The sequence below is a fragment of the Mandrillus leucophaeus genome, unplaced genomic scaffold, assembly GCF_000951045.1.
Source record: "Mandrillus leucophaeus isolate KB7577 unplaced genomic scaffold, Mleu.le_1.0 Scaffold276, whole genome shotgun sequence".
NCBI classification, from domain to species: Eukaryota; Metazoa; Chordata; class Mammalia; order Primates; family Cercopithecidae; genus Mandrillus; species Mandrillus leucophaeus.
In genome coordinates, this window is record NW_012102876.1 from 1,353,522 (window position 1) to 1,378,287 (window position 24,766).

The 24,766-nt window shown below is 37.4% G+C and overlaps 1 protein-coding gene across 1 annotated transcript in view; it reads left to right on the forward strand.

Annotated features, from left to right (window-relative positions):
• The window catches only part of GRM5 (glutamate receptor, metabotropic 5), a 610,214-nt gene that overhangs the window by 580,681 nt on the left and 4,767 nt on the right, over positions 1-24,766 (forward strand). Inside the window, exons 9-10 of the mRNA XM_011984895.1 lie at positions 8,763-8,858; positions 24,581-24,695. Of these exons, the coding sequence (XP_011840285.1) occupies positions 8,763-8,858; positions 24,581-24,695 (211 nt within the window). The remainder of the gene's footprint in view (positions 1-8,762; positions 8,859-24,580; positions 24,696-24,766) is intronic.

The following is a 24,766-nucleotide window of genomic DNA, read 5'->3' on the forward strand; positions in this document are numbered from 1 at the left end:
TTATAATTCTCCTTTTTGTCAATCATTCATGCATACCCACATTCAATAAATATTATTACCTATAATATCATAGGCACTGGGAAGATAGCAGTGAAGCATATAGTACAGAACCCATGCCTTCATAGACCTTGCATTCTATCACAGATTCCACTGGGGAAAAGAGAGAATAAATAAAATAAATTAGTAAAATATAAATTATTTCATGTAAGTGTTCCTGATAAAAGCAAGAAATGGTAACAGAAAGAGTAGAGTGGTAGTTGTCTTCTTAAATAGGGTGGTCATGGCAGGATGTATTGAGAAAGTGACATTTAGGCAAAAATTTGAAAGAACTAAACTTTGAGGATATTTTTAAGGAAAGCATTAAAGGTAGAGGAAATGGCCAAAGTAAAGACACTGTGCTGGGAGGATATCTGGTGTCTTCAAGCAACAAGAAGATCATTGTAGATGAAGCAATGTGAGCAAAGGAGAAAAAAGTGAGTTTGGGGATCAGAGAGATAGTCAGGGAGTGGGAGGTAAGTGTAGGGATTTGTAAAACATAATTAAAAAATTCATAATTTACTGAGAGAAATGGGTAGCAGCGTTTTGAGCAGAGGAATGATATGAAAAGATTTCTATTTTGACAGGATATTCTGCTTGCTGGGTGGAGGGTGGGATGGATTTGGTCAGGGTTGGGGAAATTTATAAGGGACAAAGCAGAACCAGTTTAAAAAACTATTACGATTTTAAAAGGTATTGGTGGCTTGGGCCAGGGTAATAAATACTGGTGAGAAATGGTCAGATTTTAGGTATGTTTTGCAGATGGAGCCTACAGTATGTGCTGACTGATTACAATGTACAAGTGAAAAAGTCTGTTCTTTCCTCCTTTTTTCTTTTTTTCTTTTTATTATTATTATTATTATTATACTTTAAGTTCTAGGGTACATGTGCATAGCGTGCAGGTTTGTTACATATGTATACTTGTGCCATGCTGCTGTGCTGCACCCATCAACTCGTCAGCACCCATCAACTCGTCATTTATATCAGTTATAACTCCCAATGCAATCCCTCCCCCCTACCCCCTCTCCATGATAGGCCCCGGTGTGTGATGTTCCCCTTCCCGAGTCTAAGTGATCTCATTGTTCAGTTCCCACCTATGAGTGAGAATATGCAGTGTTTGGTTTTCTGTTCTTGCGATAGTTTGCTGAGAATGATGGTTTCCAGCCGCATCCATGTCCCTACAAAGAACACAAACTTATCCTTTTTTATGGCTGCATAGTATTCCATGGTGTACATGTGCCACATTTTCTTAATCCAGTCTGTCACTGATGGACATTTGGATTGATTCAATTACTTTATCTTAAAACTCTCTACATTAGTTACCATTTTCCATAAACATCTTTAATATTTTCCATCTTCCTTGATCTTTTGACCAACTTGTACAGAATGTCTTCGGTTTGTATTTATTATTAAAAACAAAACAAATAACAGCAAAGCCCGTTGGAGATTTGATAATCCCTAAAGTTACAATTTCATTTTGTTCACTTATTCATGGAGGTATTCCCTCAGAAAATGTTGGTTAAGGGCTTGTATAATGCAGGCACTACATTTAGGGTAATTCACGTGGTCATTTTTCTTTAAGTCTCTGGATTTCCATGTTTTTGCTCAAGCTTAGTCTTAAAACTCTGCCATATTTACTGCAATTTTGGTATGAAAATCCCTTATAGGATTTTCCATAACATTCATAGCGACTTGTCATATGACTATAGTTCAAATGTCCCTCACTCAATAACTTTTACTATTTTTTGCACTTTCTTGGCCAAAAAGGCTCTTCCTCCCATATCGTTTTTCTCTGCTTATACCATACTTCTATTCTAAATAATAGAAAGTAGTTGAGGAAAGAGAGAATTTAAATTTGCTTTGTAAATGGGATGCATCTATATTGGTTTAAATGAGAGGCTTCCTTGAAGAACATACTCCTACCCACTTACTCCCCAGTCTTACCCTCCTGCCTCATTATTGTCCATTCCATATTGAGTTACTAAAATTTACACAAAAGACATATGTGAAATATGCAACATTTTCCAACTCCCTTTCACAGACTTCTTAGAGAAATCATGCTGTGTTTTTGCTATGAATAGTTTAAAGCATTATAGCATAAAGTAAAATAGGTATACTGTGGTTTCTACACATATAAGAAAATATCTCCCTGTGGTTTTCACTAAGCTGAATGACAACTAGCTTAGGAATGGAAAACGAGCTTAAGTGCTCACAAGACTTAGCACAATGCTCCTTCAAGGGGTAGACTGTGGGGCATAGTAGACGTCAGTGTGAGAGAGAAAATGGCAAAAGAAAATTCTTTTTTAAGACAATTTTATCTATTGGAAAGAACAAAACCTGGAGGAAGATAAGCCTATGACCAAACTGGGGTAAGGGAAATGTGCCTCGGGTGCCTTTAGCTGTCTCATTTACTGTGTTTTTTCCCCTCCATTCTTGAACTCTCTAGGAAGCTTAGGCTCTTTCCCCACTCATTTTTAACCAAATATGCTCTCAGATAGTCTGCAATATCTATCAGAAAACATGTCTCGAAATATGCCATGGGATATTTATTCACAATAGCATTTGCATCTTGAGTGTCCTCACTCGTAGAGGATGGAAAACATTTGCTCCTTGGCATTAGGGAAAGATGAGGGAAGAATTCATCAATGGAACCTTCCTAGCATCTCATAAATTGTAGCACATTTGTAAATTCGACTTCTATATATTGCTCTTTGCTTCATCCACTGACCTTTCCCTTCCAAACCATATAGAGGCCCTGTCTATAATTCCTATTTAATGATAAACCTCCCTTCTTATTCAACCTCTATCACTAAATACTCTGTTATTATTGTTTTCTTAAACTGAAACCCAGTTCCCTCCAAAGGACATTTCTACCCCTGTATCTCTCTCAAGTAAAGTTACTTATTCTTCTATATCACGTGTTTCACAGGACACAGAGATGGAGGTCAGCAACTCAGCGCTGCTTCCAGACATATTTCACACCCTTTCGTACAAAAATGTGAAAATTAAAACTGATTCAATTGAGACTCATGGAATGTAGTTATCCCTCTATCTTTTAGCTTCATTTATAACTACTGTTTACTGTCAACTTCTGGGTAAAGTATTGTCCATCCCAAGCCCTGCTATCATTCTCAGTGAATTTAGCGTTTGTATAAAGGACAGATGAGTACAAAACTTCTTTTCTCCCCCAGTTCTAACACATTTTAACATTCCTATTACTGGTCCCTTACTCAGACTTGATCAACTTCACATAAGGCATCGTTATTTCCAATATCAAAATCTCTCCTTTTCTGCCAGCTTCAGGCATAATTCTCCATCTATCTGCTATTTCACCTAATATACACATATATTATTTAAACTTGTTTATTTTCTTCTAGTCTTTCACTTCATTCTGCACTCACTTATGCATTCTGAATCACATAGCCAGTATAGAAATTTCAGTAACCCAATATTCAGTAGATATTGGTAGGAAAGAGGAATTGAGGTGAAGAAATGAAATTTTTGATCCAAATAATAATGGAAAATCACATTTACTATCCAATCCTAAGTTATTCTTACCTACATATCTTTTAGATTTACCAGAAGAACATGAGCTCTTGTAGAACTGAGTACAGAGGAGCTAGAACTTCCTTGACAAAGAAGGTACAAGAAGAAGAACAACAAAAATCTTTAGAGAAGATAACCAAATCTTACTTCAGAATAAGACATTCTGACATTTATTAAATCTATTGTGAGAGTTTTTCATGCCAAGCTTCTGGCCTATAAAGTGTCAAAGCTGTATTGAGCATAAATCTAGAAATCTAGAGTTTATAAGAAGACATAAGTTTGTAAGATTGAAGAACCTTGAACTCCATGTCTAGCATATAAAAGGCACTCATCAAAATTTTTTTTCAGTAAATGTTTTAAGGGAATACTTACATTAACAGTGTTATGAAAGTTTTTGGACAGGTAGAAGGAGCATGGCTATTCACCTCTTCTTTCCACTGTCTACATAGTTTTCCTGTTCTGAGTCTTTTCAACTATTCTCATTGTATTTGTAACCATCGGTATGCTGAGAGCTCCCCTGTGTATAACAATCCTCTAACCTCCAAATGTTTATACTCATGTGTCTACTGAATATGTCCACTTGGATGTTCCACCAGTATCTCAAATCAAATATTCCAAAAGGAAGCTTTTTATTTCCTTCCCCAAATATACTCCTTCTCTTGTATTTTCTTAACTCAGTTAATTGCACTATCTAACTGGGGTAGCATTCTATACTTCTCCCAATTATACTCATCATCCAATAAATCCTACTCATTTTTGCCTTCTAAATAGTCTTGAAACTGTACTCTATTTTTCATCTGCATTATCACTACCCTAAGCATTAGCTTATCATCTCTCACATGCATAATTGTAGTAGTATTTCTCTATCTCTAGTTTTGTTCCTCCAAGTCCATTGCATTTTATCTAAATGTCAACTCTGATCCTGTTTTATCTAGCATAAAGATTCCACAATGACATCTCATAATCAACTAGTAAATTCATCATTTTTATATACTTCTCCATCTTCTTTCCCCTTTGACCTCCTCTTATTTTATACTTCTTACAATAAAAATTACTAAACAGTGTTTCCCAGTATATACCATGCTGCTAAACCTCTCTACATGTTTGCACTTGATTTTCTCTCCTATGCCTAACTCATCTTTCCACGGTGCATGTCTACTCAATTTTTCAGATTTGTCTTACATATCATATCTCACTAAAGTGTTCTCTGCCAATCTAGTATGGATTAAGTAGCCCTTCTTGTATTTGTTTCTATAATAAAACTTCTTACACTCTTTGGAAATTATCTGTTTACATTTCATCTTCTCAATCAAGGCTGTGACCTTATCAGTGACATAGTCACCCATGTGCTCCTTATCACAGTGCCCAGCACATGGACTATTCAGTAAATGGTTTTGAATGATGTAAACTAAACCTGCATGGTACAGATATAGGGACCTAAGTGAAGTAACAAAATTTAAAGTCCTATCACTAGATCCTCTACCGCTTGTGCTTGATAACTTTGCTACTTAATTGCAAAACGGGGTCAAGGAGAGAAAAGGTAAATAATAAACTTTTGTAATTTTGTTTTTAAACATAGTAACATTGTCACTTAGAGGAAAAAATAATGGAAATAGCATGAGCTTTAGAATCAGAGAAACCTGATTTTTAACCTTGGGCTCCCTGTTCTTAAACCACATGATGTTGGGCTTACTGACACTGATCCTCAGCGTCGGCCTCATCAGAATGAGAATAATAGCAGCTGCTTTGTACAGTTGTTTTAATAATTTACAATAGTGTACAGCAAACAGCCTGACATGCTCAATATTTTGTCATTATTACTTTTTATTATAACTTTGAATATAACTATAGTAAATTAAACATTTCATTTGAAAAGTGAGTTAATACTTGCAAAACACTTAAAACAGTGCCTCGCAAGTATGAGTGTATGTGTGTTTTAGTGTCTGATATATAAATTTATTATGTAAAAGAAATGAAATTTTAAAATTGAGATTTCATCAACTGTAAATTCTGAAAAGCTTAAACTATTTTTAATTGACAATTCCATACTTCTAAAATAAACTCAACTGGAAAACAAAATGTTCAGTTTTTAAACTCAACAGTTGAGACTGTTAAAGCTATTAGTAACTTTGAACGGCAAATTACTGGTAAATGGGATAATGAGTAAGTGAATGAATGAATAAAAACGTGGTCTATTTAAATATCTGGTGAATATAATTACAGGTACAGACAGGCAAGAAGGGTCCTATCTGAAAGCAATGATGAGTTTTCCATTCTGCATTAATGCCATTTTCAGCTTGCATTGAATATAAAAACTGCTTGAAAGTTCTAAAAAGTCAAGATATTGCTCACATTTTTAAAATGAGTTTTGTTATTATTGTTTGTTTTGAAATTTTCTTTTTTATATGCCAGTGAAAGTTTTTACCAAAAGCAGTTAGGTTTTTTTTGTTTTTTGTCATTTCTATTGTTTTTCTAAACTTTTAGGTTCAGGGGTGTATGTGCAGGTTTGTTTTATAGGTAAGTCGTGTGTCACAGGGGCATAATGTGCAGATTATTTCATCACCCAGGTAAAAAGTATAGTACCTAGTAGGTAGTTTTTTGATCCTCACTCTCCTCCCACCCTCCACCCTCAAGGAGGCCCCAGTGTCTATTTTTCCCTTTGTGTCCATACGTGCTCAATGTTAAGCTCCCATTTATAAATGAAAACATGATGCACTTGGTTTTCTGTTTCTCCATTAGTTTGGTTAGGATAATACCCTCCTGTGCTATCCATGTGTAAAGGACATGATCTCAATCCTTTTATGACTGGATAGTATTCTATGATGTATATGTACCATATTTTCTTTATCCAATTTACCATTGATGGGCATTTAGGTTGATTCCATGACTTTGTTATAGTGAATAGTGCTGCAGTGAATATACACATGGATGTGTCTTTATGGTAGAGAGATTTATATTCCTTTAGGTATTTGCCCAATAATGGGAATTCTGGGTCAAATGGTAGTTCTGTTTTAAGTTCTTTGAGAAACTGCCAAGCTGATTTCCACAGTGGCTGAACTCATTTCCATTCCCACCAGCAGTGTGTAAGCATTCCTTTTCTTCACAGAGGTTAGAGTTTGATAGAATAGGAGGCTTAGGATCCATTCCATATTTCATAAACAGAGGTCACCTGGCAGAGTGTGTGCGGTCATGAGAGAAAGAGAAAGAGAAAGAGAGAGAAGAGCTTATAAGCATGAAGCCTGTAGGTTTCTTAACTCATCTGTGAAATATTTAATGATTAATTCACAATTAGCCTAAGAGAAGATATTCAAAAATATGTTAAGGATCCCTTTGTAAGGAACTGAATGACCACCAATAATTTATTATTCTATCAATATTCTTTTAATCTGAGCTGTAGAGCAGTATTTTGGTTGAACAATCCAATTCACAAATAAGCACAAAATATTTTACATTGAAACATGGAGCATCATTTGGCCATTGGTACTTCTAAGGTATTTTCTTTGGTAAAATTAAGTCTACTCAATCTAGCTTGGTCTGACGATTTACCTCCTTTAACAAAGTCCCTAAGTTCTTTTCCTCTCTTCTTTATGCCTACATGTAAAGTTACTTGTGAACGTATTTCTTCTTTCCTTCCTTCTCCTACTCTTATGTAAGTTCTATCAGGCAGGGCCTGCAGATTACTTATCTTTACATCTGTAGTGCAAAGTCCATTACATAGGATTTAATAAATGCTCAACTAATGTCCACTAAATAGGTAATCCATTAAATTCATTTTGCTTGATGTAATAAGCCATTTTTCTTCAAATACTAGACACTTCAAACATTTTAGAAGGGGAAATGTTAAGGGGAAGGCCTCTGCCCCAGGATCAATAATGATGATGACTTTGTTACATTTTGTTTTATTTTATACTACTTTTGAAACAGCAGGAAAATAAACTAAAAAGAATGTGACTGTACTGAGGTAAATATGTCTTATAATCGTAACTCCCTTTATCATAGCCTATTGGATACCAGGAAGGTGGATGAAGTGGTATCGTACCAGGCTCTAGCTTAGTGAAAAGGTGATAAAACCTTAAGAGCTTTGGGCCCCTGCAAGCTCCACTGGTGGTTATTCTCTACTGATGAGGCTTGTGACTTTCATGAAGTCAGTTAAGTAAATCTAGCTTCCTCATCTGGCAAATGGAAATAGCAGTTCTTTTTTAACAACCTCACAGATTCAAACCAATGAGTAAAAGAGGTTATTTCTGTGAAATCATGTTAGCTCAAAAAACTGTCATTGAGGTACAAGAACTCATCTTGATGCACCATGTAGAAGAGTAATGTTGGGAATCTCATAACTCATTTTAGATGAACTATCTGGTATCTTCAAAGGGCGGTGAACTGCCAGTTATAATACAAAAGCTGTCTGAGCCACACTCTAATAATGGAGGCATCCCAGTACTGACAGTCAAACTTCTGCTTAATCGTTATAGAAACTTTTCATATCCAAAGAACATGTCTTCTCTCCTCTGTTATTACCAGTGTCTAACAACATCCAGAATGGTATCACTCAATGAGGGTTTGTTCAAGATAATAATTAGCTTAAAAACTTGATAATGGAAGGCAACACATTATAATGGCTAAAGTGTGGTCTCTAAACTTAGATTCCCTGTATTCAAAATCCAACCCAACCACTTACTTAATTAACTAATCTTTGATTCATTTACTTAACCTCTATAATCTTAGGCTTCTTCATCAGTAAAATGGAAATAACAAAGCCTCTGGTCCAGGGCTATTGCCAGGATACAATTTAGGTAAAGTTCTAGGATAATGTCTGACACATGGTAAGCACTGAATAGATTCTAATGTATTGATTGATATTCACCTTTTTCTAAGATGCTAGAAATTGCACACCTTTTACCATTCACTATTAAATGTGACACATTCACAGTTTAATAGTCAATGTGAAAGAATGGGTTACATGTGGTTTAACCAAAAAGTAACAACATCATCCCTGATGTTGTCCATATGCCATCACATTCATTTAATAAGTATCAAAGGTTGGTCATTGCATTGAGAAGCAGGAACCCCTGTTTTGACACAGGGTGACCATCTCCACAGTCACGGCCCTTCCTCAGCCTGGCAGTTAAGCACACAATCACGTCTTTCTGTTTGCTCCTGTCCTTGTTCATGCTTACCAGGTACAAAGACAGGAGACTGGCCCAGCACAAGTCGGAAATAGAGTGTTTCACCCCCAAAGGGAGTATGGGGAATGGTGGGAGAGCAACAATGAGCAGGTAAGCAAATGATGAGTGGCCTGAGGTGGTGTGAAATAAATGTATGCAAGCTAGAGGAACAGGTGGCTCCCTGGTCTGGGTCCTCACTCAACTGTGCAACCCATACAGTGTGTCCAACCTGGGCTACTACTGGTTTTCTGTGTGTGTTTGATTTGCAAAACCTATGACGTCCTCATGTGTAGTAATGGGAGCCTCCTGTCCCAGATGCTGCTGTTTCCCAGGGTTGTGCGCTTTGCATGTCTGAAGCCTTAGCTCACAGTCAGTCCTCCTCTGGATTTTAACTTATTGGTCAAACGGTTCTGGAGTTTGCAAAGTGGAAGAGATTGGAGGAAATTCATATTTCAGGGCTATCCAATTACTTAATAAAATAAATGCAAAAGCTTAGAACTGGTTTTAAGGAAAGGACTACAATTGAGGGAAGACTCCAGCCCCTGATCCTGGACAAGCCTAGAAATTAATATGACTTACTTTGAATATAACATCATCTCACAGCCAAGGGCAAATGCCTTTCCAAACTAGTGGACTGTAGAGATAAGTGGCTTTTCTCGAACTGAAATCAGGAAAGCTAATCCTCCTCTAGCTACCATAGCTTTGCATCTCCTTTACTTCCTTGTGTTTGGTGATAAACATTCTCTGTTGCTGTGCTGTGCATGTTCCTTTATACTAGGCACTCCCGATTGAGTTGTACCTAGTAAACCGGAGTATTTGGAACTATAAGCATTAACTAAGCTGTGTTGCATGAAATAAACGTGCTTTATTGCATGGGACTTGGTTTTAAGAAAAGGGCCCTGGGGCCGGCCGCGGTGGCTGACGCCTGTAATCCCAGCACTTTGGGAGGCCGAGGCGGGTGGATCAGCTGAGGTCAGGAGTTCAAGAACAGCCTGGCCAACGTGGTGAAACCCCATCTCTACTAAATACACAAAAATTAGCCAGGCATGGTGGCACATGCTTGTAATTCCAGCTATTCAGGAGACTGAGTCCAGAGGACTGCTTGAACCCGGGAGGCAGAGGTTGCAGTGAGTTGATATCACGCTATTGCACTCCTCCCTGGGCAACAAGAGTGAAAAAACTATGTCTCAAAAAAAAAAAAAAAAGAAAAAAGAAAGAAAGAAAAAAGTAAAAGAAAAAGAAAAAAGAAAAGGGCCCTGGAGACAAAGACAGTCAAGATTGACATTAAACAGTTCCAGAATGTTGAAGGAGCCTTGAGTTGAGGAGTCACTTGCCATGACTTAACTCTTCACTTCTAATTTGTTGTGACATTTCCCAATCCATCTGTGGTGTAGAGGTATGGAAGGAAAACTTTTGCATATCATCCTGGATTAGAGAAAAGGAAAAAATCCAATAAGTAGAGTGTGTGCATATGCGTGTGCATGTGCTGAGAGCAGAGCTTGAGACCTAACTACATAACGAGAAGATAATCTTGTTGAAATTTCACCACAAACATTGTGTTTGCTTCCTCAGTGGTGGGCTCCTTCCTGCTTTCAAAATAATGACTAAATTTTTCCAAGGCCCACCATATTACACAACTGCTGGAGGACTATTCACCTTGCAGTCTATGAAAATGGTGCCCAGAACTGTTCAGCATACAGTCTGAGCAATCATTCATAATAGCCCTGGCCAAGGGCTTGGCCAACTTTGTCTATGACTCTCAGAGACAACGCAATGATAGTGTGTGTACATGTGTAGGCATATATGTGTGCACATTGGTGTATCTGATGGCCATATGCCCACAATCCCTTTATATAGCTATCTTTGGATCTCAGTGCATCTGCAAAATGAATCTCAGAGGATCATTTTGTGGGAGTGACTCAACAGAATGCTATTGGGGTTCCTATTTTCATTCCACTTAGATATAACAAAGTAGCATAATTCCTATCCTTGAAAATTAGGCAGACGGCACCATAGTAAGCCGGACAAGGTGAAAGTGACTTCACCAAATGAGTGCTCAAGGGCTCTTCCTAGAATGCCTTCTAATTTGAGGTCTAAAACTAGAGTTCCCAAACCTGGCAAACTTAGCTGACTATCAAACAGACTGAGGCAAAATATTGGGCAATATAACTTAGGAATCTGTCATGTAACAAGTTTCCTAGGTCATCTCAATGAAGCCAGTGCATGAACTGATACTTTAGAGTAATCCATTCATGTAGGAGATGACATGGAGCTGTTTGTGGCAAGCATTTGGTCTCAATTATGCCATGCAATACTTTTAGCAGTGTTTAGTCAATACTTGAGCTTTAGATATGATCATCCCAGAAATTAGATTTGCTCAAGGCTGTCTTGATTGAGAATGAGGGGAAAGGGACAGAGAGGGTAGTGCACAGAGAGTAGGAGATCCCAGATAAACACACCAGGCTTCCTTGGGTCAGGTCCAGATTTACAAAGGTAGTCACTTGATGAATCTCCAGCAAGAATGGTCTGAGTTTCTCTACAACAGCAAAATATCATTTAATTTTTGTTTCCTCTCTTGTTTGGATATAGCTAAGGTAATTGAAAGGCTTATTACGTTGATATATCCTGGTGGAGCAGAGGGGAATAATGCATGCAACAATAAATACGATTGTGTTAGATCATCCACCTCAGCCACACAGATGAGCAGAGTTAATTGGGAACAAATGATCTTCCCTTCCTAATATCTCTTTCTTCGCATTTCTTTAGCACCATATAAAAACTGACACACACACACACACACACACACAGAGAGAGAGAGAGAGAGAGAGAGAAAGAGAGAGAGAGAGAGAGAGGAAAGACCTGTCATGCTTAAGCTTTCCCTTAGGGAGTAGAAAAGGCCTAGAGACATATGAAAAGAGAGGCCAAAATTCACAAGGTCTTGGTATCTTTTTTTCCAGCTTCACATTTGTTCACATAAATACAGACATACATGCCTGCACACACATAATATTTATCCAGGAGAAATAAGTTTAAAATGAACATTAAGAAAAAAGATGTCAGAGAGGAGATAACTGTGATGGAAACAGTTTCTAAGTAAGGGGTTGCAGTAGTTAATCCAAATTTGCTTACTCAGGAATTGAATGGAAGGGCTGAAGAAAGGTTAACTCTATGTACTTGAGACTTTTATAGGTACTTTTAGTGTCAACTAATAAAGTCTTTCTTTGTAATTCATCCCTACTCCACCCCCTATTGCTTCCAGGAGTCAAAGCCAAGCATCACATTTACTCTGCAAACATCTGGGACTCTTCTGTGGCCATGATTGAATAACTAGTTTCAGGGAGGGGTTAAGGGGAGCTCAAACAACCACAGAAAACCAAGAGTGTCACTCTGCATCTCATTTGCCTGTTTTCTATAATGAAGCTGTAGAATGGACAGTACTCCATGAATTCATGCCTAAGGTGATTATCTAGGAGCCAAGTTGCCTGGTGGGGAAAGAAAGCAGTTCACAATGTTTACAGTTGAAGCAGAGCAAAGCATTATTTTCTGATCTGTAACATTAGCAGGGCCTTAGACAGATGCTCCCTTACTTCTGCCCTCCTCCCTCAACCCTCATGCTGGGAAAGGAATGAGAATATAATATGTAACCATAGCACACTAGCTTCCTGAAATATACTGCTGTTTTCCCTTTATGTGAAGAGGTTATTTTATCTTTATGTCTGAATATAGTATAACTTGTCATCTTTTCATATTTTCACAGTGGACAGTCTAAGTGTGATTCAGAGCAGAATCCTCCTGATTGCAGGAGAAGTGAAAGAGAGTCCTAAACAGGGAGGTGGCTCTAAGAACTGAAATTATCTAAACCCTGTTACCGTGTGAGTTCCTAGCAAGATGGTCCAGCCTCAGGAATGACTGAAACCTCAACACTGAATGTTATCATATTCTGTCTCAGCAGGGGCATGGCATTGGAGTACTTGGAATCTGCTTACTTGCTTTTTTTTTTTTTTTTTTTTTTTTTTAAAGACAGAGTCTGCAGTGTCACCCAGGCTGGTGTGCAATGGTGTAATCTTGGCTCACTGCAACTTCTGCCTCCCAGGTTCAAGTGATTCTCCTGCCTCAGACTCCTGAGTAGCTAGGATTACAGGTGCCCACCACTACACCTGGCTAATTTTTTGTATTTTTAGTAGAGACGGGGTTTCACTATGTTGGCCAGGCTGGTCTCGAACTCCTGACCTTGTGATCCACCCACCTAGGCCTCTCAAAATGCTGGGATTACAGGCATGAGCCACCACTCCCGGCTGGAATCTGCTTTCTGATGTGCTCATGTTGTAGCACATGTAGGACTCGAAAACATTCTGAGCCTCCTACTCTCCCTTTGAGGAAGGGCTCCCTCAGTCAAATGAAATCCACAGATCTCTAGTCCCACTCCAGTGCTGGAAGGAAGGAGGGTGGTGTGGGGTTTTCTTTGAACAAAGAGAGAATTATTATCATTACTCTTTTGTGATATAAGCTACGTGAACTATTAACTTTTAATCGAGTCACTGATTTTTCACCTGTGATATGCAGCATCTAATTTTAGTACATATAAATGTTTAATAAAGCCTTAGAGAATTTGGTAATAGTCATGTCATAATAGTCCTTGTTAAATGAGTAGGACCTCAGATAGCCCCAAATATAATGTCTTGTGTTAGTATTGCCTTTCATTCATTCAACTATTTCTTCCTCCAGGTAAAGCTCATTCATTAAGCACCTATTATGAACCAAACACTCAAAAGACTCTAGAGATAAATGGATGACCAAGATATGACTAATGCCCTTGAAAATCTGCAGTCTATTGAGAAACAGTCAGAAAAACAGATAACTACAATGCAATATAAAACCCCTGTAACACAGGAGAGTTTATGCCTCAGATTAAGTCCCCATTTCTTATCGTACGCTATAGTTTATACCAGTACAAACAGAAGTAATAGAATAACACATAATAACAGATCCAATGTGAGTATTCAGAAAGTATAAGGCATATAGTTATATAATTTAAAATCCATAGATAAGAGAAAGATTCTGCCTTTCCAGTACAGACAATAGAAGCCAGCTGGTTTTTGAGAATAGATTATAATTTCTATAATAATCTTCACTTTATTTATCTCCAAAGTCAATTCCATATTACTATTCTAACATATTCTAAAAAATAAGAAGAAGAAGAATTAGTAACACTGCTATGATTACCATGTATCACACACTCTATATATTAAGTCCCTTCATGGAGGGTCTGCATTAAGTTCTCCCAAGAACATATAAAGAAGGTATAATTTTTTTCTTTCCATGCTACACACAGGAAAATAAGGATCAGGCAAATAAAATAACATGCATAGTAGAGCAATCTCATGAAAAATATAAAATCAAAGGAACTTCAATAAACTGGTTCTGGCACTAACCAGTGTGTGACCTCAAAGTGCCATTTCAACTCTTTAATCTCCATTTTCTATAAACTTCGGATTATAATATAGCACGTATCTTACGATGATGCTGTGAAAATCAAAGGGAATTATATAAGTACAACACTTAGCATATTGCCTGACACACAATAGGCTTTCAATAAATGTTAGCATGTGCTTTTACTATCCAAGGCCACCCAGTTTAGAAAGGTTGTTTTTTATGTATTTACTATTTTGTCTTGTCTTTCTCTACCCTGCCACCACGGTTGTTTGCTCAAAAATCAATTCTGGAAAAGTAAGTAAAACAAAATCTAATGATAACAAAAGAATAAATTCAATGACATAATTTCCCTGTTTTAAAATTCATGTTCTCCCATGTTTACCTAGAAAAGCAGCCAACTTTTATTGAGTACTTAGATACATGAGACACTATGTCAAAGGCTTTATCTGCATGATTGCTCATTTAATCTTTTTTATAAAAAAAATTGGTAAAGCCCATATTAGAGTCCAACTCAGTCTGATTCTGCAGTCCACACACTAAAATCACCATGTTATCAGCCACGCAGGAAAAAAAATACAAACTCATGCACTCAGAATACAAGGTTCTTCATAAACTAACCCTAACCTAAAAATGTGATCATTATTCCTTCTGTTTCTGTACATATGTTCTCCTTTCCAGACATCCCAGATATCATACAATTCTCCAAACATGCTGACTATTTTCTACAACAGCACATCTTAAGACTTAAGACATGCTGTGTTTCTATCTGAATTATCCTTCATTTCTCTTTCTATCCATCTTCTTCCAGGGAGAAGGAACTCCCATTCCTGCTCTACCAAGCAAACCTACTCAGGTTTCAAAACCCAACTCTAATGTCCATTCTTCCTTGACGTTTTTAAAAGTCTTAGTCTAGCTAAACTCTACCCAACTTCATAATTCTAATGTATTTTACCTTTACATCTGATATTGTATACTATCCGGTTGCCTGTGTCTTCTCATTAAACTTGAGGTTTTTAAGGCCACAAAACAAAAATGTATTGTTCACTTTTACATCTTCAGTACCCAACAGTGTGAGGAGTCTATTGATTCAATCAATCACTTAATAAAAGTGCCCGGATAATTTTTGTGTATGTAGGTAGCATTGTTTTAGGGACCATGGGGAGTTTGGGGAAGTATAAAATAATCTCCACCCTAAAGGAAATGACAATCTTAATAAAGAAATAAAACTCACTCTGATGGAATCTGAAAGAGCAATAGTCTACATTAACATTTTAAATCTGTGGTACCAAAAATAAGGCCAAGATTTGGATGGTGGTCAGGATTGGAGGGAAGCAGGGACGAAGTTATGGCTAACAATAATGGAGTCAACACATATGCACGTATGCCCTTCTTGGAACTTCTCAGTGAATAGCTACACAAAAAGTTGACAAATTCATCAGAAATTAGTTTAATTTAATTTACTTGACCCTGAAACCATTTATTCATGAACCATCTATTGTCATTCTTAGTTTCTATACCATTTGCCAATTAATTTTATAAAAAAATTAATCAAAAAACATAGCATGAAAATTATGTATGAGGAGTACCTTATAATAATCCTTGAAATCTTATTATAAGCATTTTCCCAGATAAATCCCTATAAGACCAGCAAAAACTAAAAGAATTAGCTAATGTTTGGTGGCTGGAATAGAAATTTACTAGCCTTATTAAGTACCACAAATATTAACCAGATTTCTAATTATCTTTGCTTATTTTTCTGAAAGAATCACTAACTACTCAGAGTATGTTCTATTTTTATATTAAATTGAACATATTCTACATTTATATTATTAAATTGAACAGTCTCTGTTCTTAGCCTGTAAAAAATGTAATACGTAAATGTAACAGGAATACTTGAATTCTATGATTCTCTCATCACAGTTTCTGCTCAATTCTCTTCTTATCTAATACTCTTTTTACTGAATAAAAGGAGGAGCTGGTCAAAACCTTGTGTGAGGCTGCTGTCCTTGCCTGTGAAAAACATTTTGTAAATAGACATATATATGTACACACACACACATCTATATGCACACATTTATGCACAAATGTATAGTTTTTGTAGATAATTCAGTAATTATATACAATATATATGCATATATTTTATTTGAAACAATAGATTTGCTAGCTTATGATTTTCTGTAAAAAAGGAAAAAGGAAATCAAAATCATTTCTAATGGAAAATGCCAAACCAAAATGGGAACAGCCTGACATGTAGTCATCAAGTACAAACTTGTATGCTCTAGAAAGGGAAGTGAATTTTAAGGGACACTTTCTACATTTAGTCTCACCTAAACATATGGATAAAATCTTGGAATTGTGTCCAACTAATCTTATTGGCATATTCCCATTATGTATAATGGTAATATTGAAATGTAGACGCAAGTAACTCAGCAAAGCTGAGTGCTCTGAAATTTTAAATTAATCATTTTATCTAATCTCATGTTTAATGAGTTAGTTTGAATTGATTCTTCAACACAAACATTATTTATTATTAATCATTTTTAAAAACTTTTTTTGCCACTGTGTCTCACATGCCTTCAAAGCACACTATACTTTTACACACACTGTCTTCCATTCTCCTACAATCAGTAGCTTATCAAAAATCTTGGCTTTACCAAGATGTTTATACCTTAAGTATTTTCGACTTTTATGCACACAAGTTCTTTGAATCTCTCTAATCCTCAATTTTGTAGTCAATTTAATAGTATGTATATGACAACACATATGCACAGATATTTTTAAAGATTAAAAGAATTTAAATGAGGGGATCAGAAACGTATGTGTGTGTGTGTGTGTGTGTGTGTCTATACAGAAGCCAATATATTACAATTGTAAGAAAAAAGTAAATATTAATCAGGAATAGCTGTATGTTTGTGTACCCAATTAATTTCCTAAGGGTCCAGAGAAAGGAAAGATTTCTATTGTCTGTGAGGAACCAAGAAGATTGACACTAAGCAAAATAATGGTGTCCATGGTAGATTTAAATTTGTTTTAATAGTGCAAAGATATAGTGCTCAGCATCCCAAGAATTCCACAGGAAATGGGACTAGAACTGACTGATATTAGTGACTTATATCTGTGGCATGTGTCCATTTTATCCAATTAAAAAAAAAAAAAAAAAAAATGATAACCAAGAAACTTCCTTCTTAAACCAAGAGACTTCACCAGACAATAAACATATTGGTGGTGAATCTGCACCTAGGATTCAAGCCTCATAACTAACATACCCTTCATACATCAGATTTAAGTCACAAGCTTCAGCTGGGGTGCTCTATGACAGAAAGGAATCTTTTGCCTAAACAGAAATTATTTTCCCAGAAACCATTCTAAACATCCTGGGACAACTTTTATCTTACAGTTCCTCAGGATTTATCTCAGCATTGTTGATGCAGAGCTTTAGAATTTATCAGGTTATTTTATGGGCAAAACCTGGGGCATTGCCTTCTTGGATGCTCCACAAGGGTATGTCTTGTTAGCCCCTTGGTTCATGTGTGTATCTTGGCACTCAGCACAGAGACAATGGGAATGACTCTGGATTTGGCGTCTGATTTGGGGCACTGTCCTGCCATTTACTTTGACTTGGGCAACTTAGTTAAGTTCCATAAGCCTCCTTTCTCATATCTACAGTGAAGGTTAATAATACCTGTCTGTCTCAAACATTCAAGATCATATAGTTCACTTTATTTCACTAACACTCCTCTGCACTACTCTGTACCATACACCATATTAAGCACAGGAGATACATGTAGCATCTTCCCTTGGAATGCTCCAGGTTTAGTGTGGGAACAGACTTGTAAATAAGTAATTAAAAATACTATTTGATAAACGCTACCCTAGACAGCTGTTATGAAGGTAAAATATGATGACATAGGTGAAAACACCTTGTGAGCTGAAAAGTTCTGTTAAAATGGAAACTATTATCATTCCAGGATTCTCCTCCTCTTTGCCACCAATCCCAATTCCATGTTTTATTCAAGGTTTAAATGAAGCTGAATTCCTCCACAAAGTCTTCCTGACTGCAGCAGCTTCTAGACACAAAACAGCTGTGTCTGGTTTTGTTCTCTATTTACTAGATTATAATTGAGCTTTATAGTAATTGTTGGAAAAATTGTTTCCTGTTTTGAAAGAAAAGTACAAAAATCTAAAATTCTTTCTAATCTTTGTTAAAGCATCTCAGCTAAGACCTAGAACTTAAATGTCAGAATGAAGAGCGGTTTAGTGGGATTTTTTATTTTTTTAGTTAACACTTAATAATTGTACACATTGATAGGATACGGAATGTTTCCTTACATGTATCCCAAGTGTAATAACAAAATCAGGGTAATTAGCATAGTGATGACCACAAACATTTATCATTTCTTTGTGTTGTGAACATTCAAAATCCTTTCTTCTAGCTTCTTGAAAATATATAATAAATTACAGTTAACTATATTCACCCTACAGTGCTGTAGAACACCAGAGATCATTCCTCCTATCTAGCTATAATTTTGTATGACTTTACCAACTAATACCAGTTAGAGTAGTTTAGTTTTGAGGCTGAGTCCAGGTAACAGAATTGAGGATCAAAATAAATAGTTCGATTTGAGAAGGAAATATCTGTGATGACTCAACACAATTCCAATGCTTGGCACAAGCTCCCGTGTCATATTCTCCTTTGTTAAGGTGCTTGTTCTTTAGGAGGACTCAGGGAAAGTAGCAACTGTACTAGTACCATTAAGCACTTTAATAACCCACCGTGAAAGAACATGTAGCTTCTGAAAAGGCTTCCTGTTGCTGTTAAACCAAAGACTAGTTAAGAGAGGATTGAGTGATTCCCCTCCCACCAGGAATTTATTAGGGATTAAATGCCTGGTAAGAGAGATTATCTGGGGGAATTATCATGGAAACATGCAACCACTGCTACTTAAGAGAGAAGTGAAAATCCACGTCACTTAGGGCTGTTGGAGGAGTTTCATGGGATTAGGCATGTAGAATTACTTTCCTTTCCATATATGCAATACATGTATTAATTGAGATTCACTTATCCATGCTATTTTAACATCCCCAAACTTTAAGGCCTCGTTAATACCCACTTTATTTGCAAATCCTTCCTTGAAACTTCTTTCCTTAGTGAACAACTTTTTCTCTGAATTCTTCTAATCCTGATAAGAAAAACCCAAAAGTCTTTTTTTCCACAGTAGTTTTCATATCAGTACATTCCTTTCCATCCTCATTTTTGTCACACTTGTGAATACATTAACATTGTATTCCTGTATTGAATTATAAATTCCATAGACTTTTTTGATGGTCAAACTCTTTTGTCCCCTTATTAATGTTTGCTTCCTAATGATGGTGTGCCATGGCAGAATACTGTAATATCTGCAGATTTGAGCAGAGGAATAGAAAACTGGGTGAGGTCACTGACATGACATTCAGAGCCTGCTTGAAAATGAATAAATTTGCTAAGTGTCTGATATGGAAGGGAAAAAGAGGAAAAATAAACCTCTGAGAATAAAGATAGAAAGAGCCATTTTGGCAGACCCAAAATATAAACAAAAACTAATGAAACAAATAAACAAAAAACTTAATCCTGAAATAACATTTTTGATATGCTTTTTGTTTTTCAGAAATAAAGAACAAATAATTATAACAGAACATTAGATGACATCATATTATATATTGCAAAAGGGTTAAATGGTGCCTGGAAGAGAGCAAGAAGTTACTTTTGGCCCCCTCCTCAGATGTGGCAGATCATTTCATCTTGTCCCTTTCTCCTCCATTCTTCTTTCCCTCTTCTTTTCTAATGTCTAAAATATTCAGTGAGGGAAGGTGACGTGCCATAAACGGGTAAAGAAAAGTTTCCTTTCATTTTTCTTACATCAGTCCCTAAGGACAAACATATAATATGGATGCTGAAAAAAAATCTCAGCCTAAACGATAAATACATCATCTTAGTTCAACCAAATAGAAGATTTAATGTTAATGAATAACCCCTCGCATTTGCAGAAGGGCTATGCTCTATAAAGTACCCTCATATGTATTATCCTTTTGTTTTTTCCCAGACATCATGCAAGGTGGGCAGTTTCTTTCTTTCTATTCTTTTTTTTTTTTTTTTTTCCCCAATAAAGAAAGAAGCTCAAAGGTGGCAAGTGAATTGCTCAACATCATTCTGAGTCAGATCCTAGACTGAGAATCTGGGTCCTTTCTCTTTTCCACTGTCACTACTGCCTCGATAAGATTTCACCACTGAGCAATTTCACTGAGACAGATATGAGTTCTAAAGAAGTAATTATTTTGCGATTTTCATGGCAGATATCAAGCTTTGTATTTTCATATTTAATGAAAATTTTAAATATGTAGATACTGAGTACTATTGATTAAAGGGAGGTATATAAGAAGTAAAAATAGATCCATAAGGCAAAATAGTTTCATTAACATTGAATTATTTTAAAAACTTAATTCTAACAGAAAAACAATTCAGTATAAATTTTAAAAATGAATTGTATTTTATCTACTCAAGTATTGGCCCAAGAATATTACTGAGCACTTACCATGTTCTAAACAATGCATGGGTACTACTGGGCATATAGGAAAGAACAAACCCTCTGTCTGTGCCTTCATAATGTCCCACCAAGCAGGTGAGATAGACATATAGCAAAGAGTTATTATATGCCTGAATGCAGGGACCATAGGAATCTAGCCTAGCAAGGTCAGGAAAGCTTTCTTTAAGACAAGACAATTAAGGTAAAATAAAATAAGAAAACAAGAGGATACGCTTAAGCAAAAAGGAAGAGAGGATGTAGCGCAATGCAAAAGCATTTGAGGAAGAAGGTTAATTTGGAATTTAATGGGGTAGAGGTGATCACCCACGGAGACAGTTAGGGTGTGAAAAGAGGCCACGGATCATGGAACTCCAATATTTATTACAGTTGGTCAGGTAAAAGAAAAAGAACCTGAAAGGTTTTATGGCTTACCAAATATTTTATTTTGCACTGAATTCTCTGTTCCTTAAACCAGGGTTCAAAATGACATTGAGTCTACCTTTTATTTTCTGAAATGTTGTATTCACATAAAATACAAAAACTGAACATCCTTAGACACCTTCTCTTTACCAGCTTTTTTCACCTACATTGTCTCACTTCATCTCAAAACAACCTTAACTAAATGAGACACTGTCTGCTTCTCACTGAGGCTTAAAAAGATTATTCCTTTCCAAATATCCAGGATGGCAGAACCAGAATAAGAACCGGATTTTAGGATCTCTATTCTATTGCAGCTTCCAAGACACCCCACAGTGGCCCTGTTAACTAAAAAATCCTATTCATCCATCAAATGCTTATTAAGATCATACTGAGTGTCACTGAACAAGATAGATAAGATCTCTGTCTTCACGGAATGTACATTCTACTAATAAACAGAATAATGTCATGAGTAGGGAGTTTTTGTTTGTTTGTTTGTTTCTTAAGAATTCTCATTTACTTCAGAGAAAAAAAAATCTTTCACGTTCAAAAGAATGAAATGAAGTACTCACATTTGGACTCCATTTCTCTGGTTGTCTGGTGTTTCCTGTGTCCACTTTCACTGTTATTCAGATGGTCTGGTGCTCTTTCTCCCTTATGGCCATGGGCACTGTAAGCAAAGGCACGGCCAGGAAAAAGATGTCAATACTTTGTACAGAATTGGTTAATTAGGATGGTTCCCTCATCACACACTCACCTAGAGGTTTTGCAACATGCTATCATGTTTTGAGTCATAGCTACAGGTGATTCCAAAGACTGTTACTGCTAACACTCAAAGTTATGTTCCATCATGTTCAACTAAAGGCATTCGAGAGAGAGAGAGAAAAAAAAAACCCTTTAAAAGCTAGTGTTTGCAAAACCTCTCTGTACTAGGAGCAAGAGTGTCCCTAGGGTAAAAGTTGGTGGAATAAATCCAGCTAGTCTTCTGATTTCAAGCCCATGCTTTGTATTAAAAGGGGACTTAGTGACCTGGAAGAATAATTGTACCTTTCGAAACACCTGTTTCTTATCCTTCTGTTAGGAGAAAGGGTGTAGTTGGCAACCATCCTCCCAATCAAATCCTATAAATAAACTGGCCCATTTCTTCTCTGCCATATTCCAGAAGTTAGTAGACACCTGGGAAAAAGAAATGTAATACATGCAAGTCAGGCTAATGCAAAATTGAAAAATAAACCCCGAAACTACTAGAAAGGAACGCCAACTGTTCGGCAATGCCCCCTCTGCTACTGTGGATGCACAGCAACCTCCAAACCTGGAAATGATTCATTTATCTTTCCCAGGAAGGGCAGGGTAGGATGGAAGTAGCTCATATTCCTAGATTCTGAAGGACATGAGACTACAATACATTGGATAGATTACATGGAAAGAAATTTCACAGGAAAGAGCGGAGAAAGAAAGACCATGAAGTAGAAAGGAACAGATAAAGAAATGGGAAGCAGTGTGGAAAGAGGCAAAAAGCATGTCATTAAAAGAGCTGCAGTAATGTCAGACTGTTACCAAGGGAGTGGGTTTCTCAGACAGAGTAGATCCTGCAGGGCCAGTCAGGCAGCCTCAAGGCTGGTGGATTCCAAATGAGGTACAGGCCCCGGCCCCTCAAAGGCAAGCCAGCCCTCCAGTAAGGGGGACCAAGGGGAGCGATGGGGATCTAGAGAAAAAGGATGGCTTTCTGCCAGAGTTTCTCAGTTTCTGAAAGAATCTGAGAAACAAAGTGCTTCAGAAATACTTAGGGAGCAGAAGAACAGAGTGCTTGTCAAAAGCATAGGTCCGTGGAAGCCAATCCAGACAATCAGACTCTCCTGGGGTCACATCTTATATCTTTGACAAATGCCATAGGTGAGTCTTATGCAGAATTTAGTTTAATAAGCATAGGCTATGATGATAAAACTGCAGTCTTCAACTTCTTTTGTTGTCAGGCTGCTCAAGGCTCTCTGTTGGTCACAGCCCCTAGAACAGAGCTGTCTTGACTGACAATACCAGACCCCCTAGTAACAGAGATCTTGGATTACTTTGTGATAGGAAACTACACCAGAATCTCCTCATATAACATTCCTGACCAGGCGCAGTGGCTCACGACTGTAATCCCATCACTTTAGGAGGCCAAAGCAGGTTGATCACTTGAGGTCAGGAGTTCTAGAACAGTCTTACCAACATGGTGAAACCTGGTCTCTACTGAAAATACAAAATTAGCTGGGTATGGTGGTGCATGCCTATAATCCCTGCTACTTGGGAGGCTGAGGCAGGAGATTCGCTTGAATCCAGGAGGCCAAGGTTGCAGTGAGCTGAGATGGTGCCACTGCACTTCAGCCTGGGCAACAAGAGCAAAACTCCGTCTAAAAAATAAAAACTAAAAAATAAATTATTGAGTGTCAGGCCACATTCTCTAACCTTTGTAAAGTTCCTGAATCAAGGTCTGCAGCTTCAGAAGCTACTGTGTCAGCTTTTAGTGGTAAGGAGAGTACTAGGGCACTGAGGCTGAGGTACCAATCAGATCTTGAGTGTGGCTTTCAGACCCTTTGTGTGGAAGCACAAAGGTGAAAGAAGGAGAAAGGCCTTTAAAAAACTTGTCAGTCCCACAATATTCACTAGGATCCTAATTCGAGATCGCTCTGCTAAGTGCCGAAGGCATTATACAGCACTCTCATTGAACTGTTATTCAAGTATAGAACTCAAAATAAATTTGTGAGGTGAATTTCTATGAAGTAAAGAAGTTCTCATTAGAAACGTGTGTTCATTAAATTTTTATTTTCCAGCAGGTAAGGCAACCTAAGTAAAACTATGTTCAAAATTAGGGGTTCAGACAGGAAACCCTAGTTATATATACACCAACCTCCAGAATAAAGGCTGAACTGGAACCACTGTCTACCTCCTTGTAATCCCTGACTCTCTTACCCCTTCCCTCCTCTCTGATGATTGTTGGTGAGTTTGGGTCCTTGTGGTAATGTTTCCCTTTGAGGTCACTAACTCTAGGAAGCCCCTGTCCTGTACCAGGCACTTCTGCACACAGCCGGGACATTGCAAGCCCTTCCATCTGTGTGCTGCTGCACTCACAGGTGGGCTCAGAACTCCCGCAAAATCCTAATAAACACTCCTTCATCCAAAGGGGACAAGCATCCCCTTTGACACATTTTCATGATAATGATAAACTGAAGGCCTGATACAGAAAGCAGCCTTTAACTCAAAACGAGCAAATGAAAGCCACTTCCAAGGTCTCTTTCCGTGATGTCTTTTTGACGCTGTGTTTCCTGAAAGAATGAGAAAAGTCCTCCCCAGTTCGGGGCCTATGAGCAACCACCATTGGGGAAGCGGCATCCAAGCCCCTTGGACACCTCGCTGAGTCACCTTTCCTCTCCCTTCTCTCCTCAGCTCCAATGGAAAATCTGTCACGTGGGCCCAGAACGAGAAGAGCAGCCGGGGGCAGCACCTGTGGCAGCGCCTGTCCATCCACATCAACAAGAAAGAAAATCCCAACCAAACGGCAGTCATCAAGCCCTTCCCCAAGAGCACGGAGAGCCGCGGCCTGGGCGCTGGCGCTGGCGCAGGCGGGAGCGC